The sequence below is a fragment of the Chaetodon auriga genome, chromosome 3 (genome assembly GCF_051107435.1).
Source record: "Chaetodon auriga isolate fChaAug3 chromosome 3, fChaAug3.hap1, whole genome shotgun sequence".
In the NCBI taxonomy this organism is placed as follows: domain Eukaryota; kingdom Metazoa; phylum Chordata; class Actinopteri; order Chaetodontiformes; family Chaetodontidae; genus Chaetodon; species Chaetodon auriga.
In genome coordinates this window covers 21,820,161-21,832,282 of record NC_135076.1, presented here as the reverse complement: position 1 = coordinate 21,832,282, position 12,122 = coordinate 21,820,161, and the positions used below count along the sequence as shown (strand labels likewise).

General features: G+C 41.4%; 2 protein-coding genes across 2 annotated transcripts; both read right to left on the bottom strand.

Annotated features, from left to right (window-relative positions):
- oaz1a (ornithine decarboxylase antizyme 1a) lies at window positions 1-6,380 on the bottom strand. Its single transcript, XM_076726780.1, is given in 6 exon segments — window positions 1-656; window positions 1,386-1,471; window positions 2,148-2,323; window positions 2,986-3,072; window positions 3,074-3,131; window positions 6,193-6,380. Coding segments are annotated over 6 exon segments (657 nt in total). The 5' UTR covers window positions 6,312-6,380; the 3' UTR covers window positions 1-525.
- A 2,275-nt stretch (window positions 6,381-8,655) lies between these two features.
- On the bottom strand, window positions 8,656-12,122 carry amh (anti-Mullerian hormone). Its single transcript, XM_076726122.1, has 7 exons — window positions 11,887-12,122; window positions 11,445-11,714; window positions 11,195-11,364; window positions 10,987-11,098; window positions 10,812-10,911; window positions 10,301-10,731; window positions 8,656-9,656 (listed from the first exon to the last, which is right to left on the bottom strand). Exons 1-7 carry the CDS (start codon window positions 11,996-11,998, stop codon window positions 9,244-9,246), a joined length of 1,608 nt encoding a protein of 535 aa, XP_076582237.1. The 5' UTR covers window positions 11,999-12,122; the 3' UTR covers window positions 8,656-9,243.

Genomic DNA, 12,122 nt, shown 5'->3' with positions numbered 1-12,122 from the left:
TAAGGTGAGCACTTTTATTTAGTTCAGTTACAACATGCAGATTTCTATCAAGTGAATCAAAGCAACAAATGAAAATCATGCACACATTAAAAAAAAAATCAATATAAACAGGAGAATCAAGTGATAATTACTATGAAACATACCTACTTACATGAGTAAGATGAATTTAAATTTATCATAAATATTACACTGTGGAGATGATCATCAGGGTGTTCAAGGAGGGTGAATGGGAAGTCAGCACTACACATCATGGGAAGTAATACAGTGGCGAGGACACATTGCCCGGGTATTATGTGGGCATTTTGCTTTACATTCCTGGTATATTAACATCTTACCCTAGTGCAAATATCATTGAAACACAGCACATGGTAGATAAAAGTAAAACAAACACAAAGGACCCTCTGACAGGAAACCTCAACCATACTTGGATAATATACTCATTTCCAAAAAATCATAAAGATGTAGGTATGGATTGAAATAAAACCAAAAAAAAAAAAAAAAAACTTTGTAACTGCTCAGCGTCATTTAATCATCATCAGAGGAGTCTCGCTCGATGCTGTAAGCCATGAAGAAAGCGTCAGGGCGGGAGGGGACGAGAGGATGACCCGGTCTCACAATCTCAAAGCCCAGGAAACTGAATGTACGTAGCAGGGATGCTGAGGGGAGACAAGACGACAACAGATGTAAATCTCAGATTTCTGACCTTCAGATACTCCACACACTACTGAGAAGTATTTCAGAGCTAGTGTACATATATACTACATCACAGCTGAGAGCATGTGGACAAATAATTATAAAAACACAAACGTAAGTTTGATAGTCTCCAGTTTCCAGCACATTTTATTCATAATTTTGAGTCATATATTCCTTTTTGAGCTGCAGCATGCACAGTCTGTACCCTGTATTCACTAAAAGGCGACCACTTCCTGTTTATAACTAATTCAAAACACCGCTGCCCGGTTATTAACAAGGTCCAAGGAACGAGACCGTATCACCCCTATCCTTACATCCTTACACCGGCTCCCTGTTTGTTTCAGCACAAGCTTGAAATTTCTTCCTAATGTCAACAAACCTCAAATTTGTTCTCAAATTAAAAAAAAGGCTGGGGACAGGCCTTTTTCTGTAGACAGGTGACTCCTGTCTGTCATTTACAGTCAGCCTCTTAACTGACAAGATCAAGTTTATCTGCCACATTTAAGAGCTGGTGATCTACTGTCAAAATTTATGTAGAGAAAACTTCCAAACTTTGCTACTTGGAAAACCCTTAAAAAGACATATATTTTCCTTTTTTAATAGCAGTTACAAATGAAATGTGTAAATCAATCGATGAAATTTTGATTTAAATACAGTGGTTACAATAAGCATTACCAGACAAACTGACTCACCTCTATCGTCACGGCTCTTGTGAAAACAGATGAACACGTGATCAACCTGCAGCTGCTCTTCTGCAAATTCCAGCAGAAGGGCAAAACTAAAGAAACACAGTGAACAAAAAGTGTTAATGTATTATAGGAGGGACGTTAATGAATTTCAGAGGAAAATAATTGTTCATGACGGCCCGAGTACATTTCTATGACTCATACCGCTGCATAAAAACAAGATGGCCCAAAGGTTTGAGGACAATAACTCACTTATTTGATCATTCAGGCTCTAAACACAATCTTTTACAAATGATTTTTTCATTTACAGACATGTTTAATTTTAAAACAGCAGCTCAATCTCAGTACAGATCAAGAAAATAAAGGAGTAGAGCTGCAACAATTCATCAATTTGTTGACAACTATCAAATTAATTGCAACTATTTACATAAGTGATTAATGAGTTTGGGTATTTAAGACAAAAAGGCAAAATTCTCTGATTCCAGCTCCTTAAATGTTAATATTTAATATAGTTAATATATAAGACAGATTAACTAATTGATTAATTAAATAAAATAAAAGATTAATCAACACTGGAAACAATCGTTAGTTGAAGCCCTACAAAGTTCTGCTTTTACTTTAGCAACTGATAAAATCTTTTAATTCGTTCATGTATTTTATTTGCAATGAACCAATAATTTACCTTTTGCTTCATTTCAATTATCAATCAAACTGTTTGTTCAAAAGCATTTTCTTTAAATCGCTGACACAAAAGTTGTGATTACTGACCTGTCTTTGCTGCCCTCGGGCAAAGCTCCGGGAGGGATTTCAATATAAAGGTTCCCTCCTTTCAGCGCTGCCCTCCAGACACAGTGCTTGCCTTCAGAGCGACGGGGCTCAAAGAGCAAGAACCGCACTCTGCCGTTGGCAGGGGGAGGCTCCTCAAGAACCAGCAACTGAGTGTCCTAGAGGACAGAGAGGAACCGTGTGAGCAAGAGAAGTACACTGAGTTCAGGTGCCATCAGGAATAAACTTACAATTACAGAATGCAAGAGGAAGGAAGGATTTTGAAAAACCATTCATGACCACTCGAATTATCTGATAACAGAAAGGGAAATTATTATGATAATTACAGGTTCAGTTTAAATGAAGATAAATGTTGTGTCATGTGACAAACAACAACTGCAGCTGTGCCAAATTTCAAATGAGAAGCAGTAAAGATAAAAAGCAAGTGCATCAAGCTCAGCACGGCAGACATTGTTGTGTACGTTTGAGAGGAGAGGATGAGCCTCAGGTGAAGTCTGGGACACGCTGATCTTTATCAAACATATTTTAATCAGTGGTCTTGTAGTGTGACCAGCAGAATGTGCCGATTTGTCACTAACATTACAGTGGACGTGACATCACACACGCTGACATCATTATTTTGAGGTCAAAGAGTGATACGATTCAAAACTGCTGAATCACAAACTGCTTTTGTGTTTGTCTCTCTCCCAGTCAATAAGTTTGTCTTTCTGCACCTGTAAGCCCGAGGTAGGTCGCATTACCCCTTGCCCTGATCAAAAACACAATCCCACTAAGAGAAGCCAACGTGCTGTAAGAATGCTAAAAAAGTGGTTGAACTTACAGAATAGAATAGCTTAGCTGAAAGATTGCGATCCCGCTGGTCATTCCCTCGCCCACCTGGGATCTTCAGGGGTGGGAGAGGGGCATCAGGAGCACCACAGAGGCCCCGGACACGGGTTACTGCAACAGCGGGAGCACCTCCTGGTACTGGAGATGGACGAAACAAACACACACACAGACGGAGCCATCATAAGCTGGATACTCACAGGAGGTTCTGCTAACTCCCAATATAAATAGTCGGTTTGGCATACATTATACTGCTGAGTGACTCATCTCTGAGATTATAGTAAAACAGTTGCTAAGGCTGAGTCTTAAGAAACAAACAAAAAGGCCTGGGGGGGAGGGGTCACAGTTCAATCAGTAACCATGCTCACCTTAGGCACAGACATTAGTATGATGTGCTGAAAGATAAACATTCGAATTGGGCACATTCAATTAACAGACAGGCATGCATGAGCAGTTTATGCTACCCGACCGCATCCCTGACAACTCATCTGCTGTTTTTGCTATTTTTAATACTTGCTGGCTGTAACGACTTAATTTCCCCAATGTGGGATCAATTAAGTCTTATCTTATCTCAAATCTCATCTTAAAATGTCACAATTTAGTCTTTTGTCTTTCAGTTAAATATTCACCAGCACCCACTGAGACAAATTTTGTTTCCGTCTCACAAAGACATCATGATCCTCATAACCGTGCCCTGTGGAAAAATTAATTGTTCACGTCGGAGGTGAGATGTTGAACTTCCTAAAACTTAGACATGTCGGGCGCCTTGGTTTCTGTGAGTTAACTTTAAGCTCGTCACATGATTCTTGGGGAAAGGCTGCCAGAGGAGCAGGCTCTGTTTGTCTAACCATTAGCCTACTTTAGTCCTGCACGAGCAGCGTTGCTCCAGTTTACAACAGACAGGGACAAAAACCGGTTTAACGAGTGAGATCAGCCATTTTAATTCAGAAACCAGTCAACGTGCTCTGTAGCATTCACTTGGCTTGCTTGTGCAGATGTCTGTGTGTGCGGCTGCATACATTTACAGTGTTGGGAGTTAAGCCTATTCTCAGAGCTGGTAATGGGAACAGAACCCATTAACACAGCAATGCCGCCACAGCCAAGCACACGCGCTCAGACACTCACAGATGCTCTCTTACGCAAATGTCACTACTGTGCTATATGTGGACCAGATGTGTGAAAAACAAATGAGAATTACTGTCGCTCCCTAACTCTTGATAACTGAGTCAATATGCAGTGTACCACCTATTCCCTGGCATTGCAAGGCAATGGAGATCGTAAACTAACACACATCCTCCCTAAATCCAATTATCAGATTATGCAAAACAGCAACATGCCATCTTTACACACAACCATCAATGCCTGTTCTGCATTAAAACTTACACAAAGCTCAAGGACTTCAATCAACGTATCCATTCACTTAACAGCATTCTTTGAAATCCCAGTGTTCACAGCACGCAGCACCTCACATTCATGCCCTGGTCACATGAGCGAGAGTCTGTCAAGCTTCTGCTTACATAAGAGCACCAATGCCATCGCTGAATATCATGTAAAAGGGCCACTCATCTCTGCTACGACATCATTATGGAAGTATTATTACATATTGGCGCTTCAGATGATGTAACATGCTGTTTTCCCAACCTCGCTTCAAAGTAAACCACAGGATCAGTAGCTGTGAGGGAATCAGTTTAAAAGGGCACCTGCTGATGTCTAAAAAAAGCTTTAGCTTTAAGAGCGAAAACAACTGCGTATCTTGTGATTCTCTTTACACATTTTACACAATCTTTAACAATCTATCACCTGACTGTTGCATAGCAGTATCTGTAATGTTACCTTAAATGCCAAAAAACAACAGAAGTCTGAAAATAATTGCATATCTATTCAACAATGAATGATTTCTGTGTACAATATGTCATCATTGGACTCAACATTCCCTGCCCCCCTCCACCTCCCCTTCGCAGTGCAGTGGAAATTTCCTATGGCTTCTTCACAACACTAACGTTAGAGCTCGGCAAACAGCCTCGACCAAATTCTTGTCATAACACGACTGAGGTTAAAGAAAAATCCCCCCTAGGCTAATCGTTGACAAGTTGTTGAAAATTATGGCCATATTTCCAGACAACAAACCTCTCTGTATTTTCATTTCCACTCAATCGCCACATTTATTTGTACGTGAACCAACAAACAAGCAGTCTCCGGAGTCAATTGGCTGATTAATGCCCCCATAATGGATAATATGTTAAAGCACATCGCGAAGGTTATTCTAAATGTTATATTGTCTCGATTGATTGCGAGGCAGACCAAACTGGTTCATCCTTCCCGACAAGTTACGGGATGTCAACGCTTACAAACACCGGAGCCTGTGGGCGAAACGAAAAAAAAACTAGCCATGAAGCCACAAATGATGAATTCAGCCATAATTTTAACTACGTTGGTTAGCAACAAGCTAACTTTACATAACGTTACGTAAATATTTCTATCCCCCCGTATAATATTACAACACCGTAGTATTTTAATTGTGAAGTATATTCAAAATATTGTGATGCTTTTGCTACGGATAGTTGACGCTACAAAGCCGTAAATATGAAAACATCGGTGATACAACGAAACCTAAGCGCTAGCACTTCACGTTAGCTAACGCATCGATTCCCTTACGTTGACACTTACATGAAAGATTGAGCCAACAAACTCATAATAACCGATTAAAAAAGTTTTCAACCATTTTACGCAGGGTAGCTTAATATGTAAGAAGCTAGAGAATTCATTTTAAATTGCCAAGTTGTCAATTCTATGGTTAGTTAGCTAGCTAGCATCTGAGCATTTAGCTAGCGCGTTTCTGTGGCGTTTCACGTATTAGCTTGAGTTAGCTTAGCTAGCTAACTAGAGCATGTATATCAACAGCAGCGCTATGATTTTGTCTATTCGCAGAATACCAATGACATACAACCGAGAGCAACAATTCTGTGACTTAGTGCTTTTTAGTTCATTCGTTTATTGAAGATATACCAAATCATACGCCACCGTCAATATATTTTGGAAATGTCAACTGAAATCAATAGCGCTGTTATGTAAACAAGTAACACGGTAATAACGCTAGCCGCATCTAGCATATACCGTGTCGCCTAGCTAGGCCGCGGTTTTTAAACTTAGCTTAGCATGCTAAGTTAGCTTATAACAATTCACAACGACTACGACAACATACCTTTCACTTTCAGGTTTATTACTGGATTGCTCAATAACAGGCATCTCGGATAAGTTTCTCTCTTTTTCTCTAACAAAACAATGACTATTCAAAATCGTCTGTAGGTTAGATTTAACCATCCGGCCAGCGTCAGCACCAGCTGCTCGCTCTGTCCTCTCCTCTTCGCCTAATGTTGGCTGGGAGCGGACAGGCTGCGGTGTTTGACAGGGGAGTGTCCCGCTCCTCGTGACGTGTTACTGTGAAAATATGACGCAGTTAATGAGCCACATTACAAACCACCGAGTACTCTGTGAGTACTGGTATTTATGCTCAGTGTTATTACTTATGCATTCAAGTGTGTGCAGTATTTTACTGTTTTACTTGTGGGAGCTGGAGCTAAATTTAGCATCATGCTGTTAAGTGCTTTAATTTTTCGCATTGTATATTATCTGTTCATTGTGTTTTTTAGTGTAAAATCTTAATTTGCACACTGGTAACTCTACCTCTCACACAAAGTGAAGTAAAAAGTACAGCAATTCCCTCTGAAATGCACAAATATAAAGTAGCATAAAACAGAAATACTGAAGAAAAGTCCAAACACCTCAAATTTTATATAAACATGAGTAAATGTACTTAGTTACTTTCCACCATTAGTACTAAACACACTGGTAACAGGTGTAAAAGAATAGCTCTATTTTATTCTTCTTCAATGGTGAAATATTAATAGTACATAGGTCAAAGTTTCATTATTTGATCACATCTGGCATCTAATTTTTCTTTTCAGTGGAATATAGGCTAATGCTGGTAACCTCTGTCCACCTATGGTCCAAGTACTGGTAAGTAACAACAGTACCAGCACACAGTATTAATACCATTTTCCTTTTTTCAGCAGCTGTCATCTGTGCCTGTCAGTCAAAGACCGTAGTGCAGGGTGTGTATGACTCTGGTCCCGGCAGAACAGAAATCACCATGAACACAACCACATCAACCCAAATGTCAATGGTGAGGCACGTCTGAAGGGGGAAATCAGTAAGTTTCTTTTTTTTTCTGAGCAGAGATTCATATTAAACTAAATTCTGAGTGTCTTTAAATCCTTTTTGTCCTCTTCAGCTAGCTGCAGGTGCCTATTTTAAGCTGTCTTATGTTAGTCTTTGACATACAGTCCAATCTGAAAGACTGTGCACATGGCAGCACAGGCACATTAACTTTGCAAAGACTTTGATTTCCTGTTGTTCAGTTGCATGAAAAAAACTATATTTTTCATCTTAACTCACAGCTTTATTCTGGATCCAACTTTCACTTTAAACCATAACCTGCAGGACTTTAGCAGCCGGAGTTGGAACATCTGAAAACATCAAAAGTAAGAAACATGTCCGCCCTGAACAACCGACTGAGTGAATACTGTGGCAGCGAGTACTTGCATCTGACTCATTTGTGCGTGTCCATAGTGTCTTATGACCGGATTCTGTCTATCGAAAACCTGAGTGATGTTCCAAACCCGTGGAAGGGAGTCACCATGAACCGCTGCTTAGTGCTGGCACTGGCCGTACTGCTTGTGAGCTCGACGGTCAATGAACTCCACGGTGAGTAGGAACGACAAATAAGATGTATTTCTACTGCTGACAGAGAGTTTTAATGGGTTTGTATCTGCATTAGTGGATACTAGATTACTGTGCTTCTGCCTCTAACAGTACTCTCTGCTTTGAAGTATTATTAGAATTAATCCTAAAGTCTTACCTGTTTAAGTCACTTCAGTGTCTATTGTTTTGTTTTCCAGATGCTATGGATTATTTTGTCGAGGAGACAGGCATAAGGTCTTTCATCGGGAGTCTGCAGGATGGTTCAATAACTCAGGTACTGTGTACCTCTGGAGCACTTGTAGGTGGCATCAGTCCCAGAAAGTTTTACCAGAATCGGGAAAATAAAGAGCCCTGAAGTAGCAGCTCAGTACAGGGATGAGCACAAACACCAAACTTCACCCTTAATTCTTTGTTATTTTACTGCTTTAAGTCATCCAGTTTACTGCCAATTTTCAAATATCTCCCTTGGTCTTCAAATAATCTATCTCACTTCATGACTTTGACAGCATTTAGGTTTGATTATACAAGATTAATGCTAGGCTAATTAGCGCAAATCATTAGCAATGACCACTCAGCATCAATAAAGGTATGTTACAACTCAACAATAAAATAATATAGAATATTTCTATTCAATGGTGGATTTTCCCTTAAGTACAACAAAACTATACTAAAAATATAAAATCTAATATCTGAAGTGACTGCGTGTTGTTTCCTGCCTCCAGATTTCCTTATGGGACACTTTCATGTGGTGGTGGGGATCTGAAGAAGTTGGAGCGATAAGAAGGAGGAAAAAGCCGATTGGCCACAAAGCAATCCTGAAACCCAAAATGAAGGAGTGATTTGTATGCAGCTGTTGGATGCAGGGTCAAAATAGATGTCACCAACTGTCACAAGAACACTGTCATCAATATAATTAGCATTTAATGATAATATAAAGACAGAGAGTGTTACATATAATACATTTTTGTTTGTACTGTGCATCATTCATTCTGTCTGGCATGTTTATCGCATTTAATACATATTTTAAATCACTCAATCAAATCTACCTTTTAGAAATGTCATTTAGTACCACCAGTAGTAGTTTTACAACAGTATTTTCAAAAGTAATTGTAATCTTGCACAAAAAGTGGTCTGATGGGTGATAAGAAGTTTGCTTCTTAGATAATAAAAACAAAACACGTACAAACATATTTACTTCACATAAAGACAAAGACATATCATGGATCAAACATATTTTTGGTTTCAATAAATCATTTTTAAGTGTGAGAAACTCTGTGCTGTGTGCATTCACTGCAAATACATTATCTCTATGTGTATGTCAAAGCATAAAGCTGACAGAGACCTTTGTGAAGTAACATTTACTACCATTAACACTGAATAAATAAATGACAGCAACATTTAAGTGAGACTTTTCCTCCCCACACAGGCGATTGGTCAGTGACTGTTAAACCAAACATATAAAACAGCTTTGTGTCCCAAACAGAAACAGCATTTAGCGACATTCGCACTCCTTCGCCACCACATTGCTTACAGTGCTGATGGACGTCTCACCAGGTTCTCTGAAGTCCACCACCAACAGGTCTTCGTAGGCCACAGGCACACAGCACGGCGCCCGCTCATCCACGATCATGTTCAGTCTAATGTGGCTGTCGAGCAGGACGGCGTGGTTGCTGGTTTTGTCCATGGGGGAATCACAAGAGCCGTGGCAGTTCTTGATGTTGGCGGTGTTTGGGGACACGAGATACTTTTCAAGGGACACAGTCAAGCTCCTCAGCCCACATTTTCTGTCCCTCACTGGGCTGTTGGGGTCAGCTCTGGCAGCCCGCAGTCCTCTCTGCACCTCGTACGTACGGACCACCGTCTGAAGGGCCTTCAGCAGGAGAAATGCGCGGTACTGGCTCTCTCCTGTTCTATGCAGGAGAGGAAACAGAAGTGTCAATTAAAACAGTGATAATACAGGATCTTGATATCAAAGAAACTGAAATTTTTCTCAGATGTGCTAAAGAATAAGAGTCAACAGTGCTCAGGGTGTGTGAATTGTTAGAATATCCACCTTCTGCCACTTCCAAGTGGTAGCAATATAAAAAAAACTTGAGCAAATCTGAACACTGACAGACCAGTCAAAAACATACTGTCACATCCACTATCATATTCTTTTTTATATTATTAGTAGTTAAATAAAGGACCAGTTGTATGATTCGGTGGTGTCTGGCAGTGAGGTTGCAGATTGTAATCAATTGAATCCACCTCGCCTCACCCCTCCCTCTCCAAGCATGTAGGAGAACCTTTGCTGGCTGTGAAAAACCCATAAGATGCTCTCTAGAGCCAGTATTTGGTTTGTCCGTTCTGGGCTTCTGTAGAAACATGCTGGTGCAACATGGCGGACTCCATGGGAGAGGACCTGCTTTCAGGTGATTCAACACTAACAAAAACCTCATATTTCATTTCTGCTGATAAATGCCTCTAAATCTTACACACTGGTCCTTTAATAAAATCCACTTTTGGAACATGTTGGAACATGCAAACACCTGCTTTTATGTACACATCACCTGCTGCCGGTTTCTCCTTCGGAAACACACTGAGTTCTTTGAGCCTCGCCAGTCTCTCTGTAGCTCTCTCACCCACCTCCTCTTCTCTTAATACCTTCATTATCTGCATCACAGCCTGCTCCAACTTCTGCCTGAGCTCCTCCAACAGAGCAGGAGACAGGGCCAACTCTCCATGCTGCACCTGAAACACGGAGCAACAGCTAGTGAAGGAGAAGATGGTGAGGGCCGAGGAGTTGATCAGACCTGCCAGCAGGGTTTCGCTGGAGGACAAGCCGAGTGTCAGGGGAGGCTGGGACTGTAAGGAGGTCAGCTGGAGCGGAGAGGACTCAGGGTGGTCCTGTGGCATGACATCACCCAGGAACCGCTTGAGCTCACAGAGGAAGGAGGAGGTCTGTGAGGAGGCCGGGGACGAGCCTGAAGCATGTGTATATCTGAGAAAGAGAGTAAAAACAAAAGGTTCCCGTTCTGATAGTAGTCTGGTAGAATTTCAAAAGGGAACATGAAAGACAACCTTGTATCTGTTCCTCCTTCCCTTGAGAGAAGCAGAAGTGGAGCCATGCCAATGTTACTTCCTGATTTTCCACCAATAAGGAAGTCTTTTAGACTTTGCTCTGCCAAGAGAAGAAATGTGTCACATGCACTCTTCATGAAACACGAAATGATAGCTTACTCATATCATGTCTTACTCATATCAGGGGATTTTGTGTCAACAGAAATCCTCCAGTTCTGGTTGACGTCGCCCTCTGATGCTTTTCCTGTCAGTATCATGTACCGCGTTTCCCCTGAAATACACACAGACTAGAAAAGACAGCAACAGGAAACCAACAGAGATATCGGTGACAAAATCAAATAGAGCAGATTCAGGAGCTTCAGGACAAGCAGACCGTCTTTTACCTGTGTGTCGGGCTGCAGAGACTGACTTGTGAAAGAGGCGTCCAGGTTTTCTACTGTGAGAAGACCTTCAAACGCCACGAGCAGCACAGGTTTCTGCTTGAGCAAAGGAGACTGTGGGAGGTCAAAGGCCAGCTGGAGCATTCCTCTCTCATCCTCTTCGGCCACATGCACTGATTGAGGAAGCAAGACATGACATGAGATTAAAAAAACAACATTCAAGCAAAAGTGATTGCAATCAGAGAAACGTTACCTCCAGCTGGTTCCAGAACCTCCAATCCATTTCTCTGGTTTCTGCTTGTTTCCTTAGCGAGCTCTAATAAGACTGAGCCTGATAAATGGTCAGATTCTGTGCAGATTCCAAAGAGCGTCAAAGTGCGGTTTGTGAGTTCACCGTCGTCCCCCACACCTTCACGCAATGCTGCAAACATGTCATCCACAAAGCACGGTGCATGGTGAGGGACACGAGCTTTAATGTCCAAACCATCTCCGCCGTCCGTGGAGCTCGCTGTGTGGTGGTCTCCTTTGATAGAATTGGGAAAAGAGCAAACACTAATTACACGCTGAAATGCAGATTAAAGCTAGCAGCACGCGCAAACAATCCCTTTTTTGCACAAAACACACCAACTGACAAGCTGTAAAAGTAAAATATTTAATGCACATATTTCCAGAAGTTTCGTTGGCTTCAGTCTGACCTGTCACTGTGGAGTCATGGGCCGGGATCAGTTGCTGTCCTTGTAAGACCTGCAGGGCCAAGCAGAGCCTGGTCCAGCAGACCATCAACGCTCCACAGTACAAGACCAACATGCTGCCCCGTCTGTGTGCCTGTGTGGTCAGACCTTTCACAATCGCTTGTTTTGAATGGGTCAAGCTCACGAGGATGGGAGTTATATCCTCCCGCCTTCCCCTCTCACTCACTGGGGAACACACT

Excerpts from the sequence above, each read along its gene's own strand:
- amh (XM_076726122.1), bottom strand. The coding sequence starts at position 11,998 with ATGTTGGTCTTGTACTGTGGAGCGTTGATGGTCTGCTGGACCAGGCTC. Across the intron at positions 11,365-11,444 it reads GGTTCTGGAACCAGCTGGAG|TGCATGTGGCCGAAGAGGAT; the intron begins GTAACGTTTCTC and ends TTCCTCAATCAG. Across the intron at positions 10,732-10,811 it reads GAAGGAGGAACAGATACAAG|ATATACACATGCTTCAGGCT; the intron begins GTTGTCTTTCAT and ends TCTCTTTCTCAG.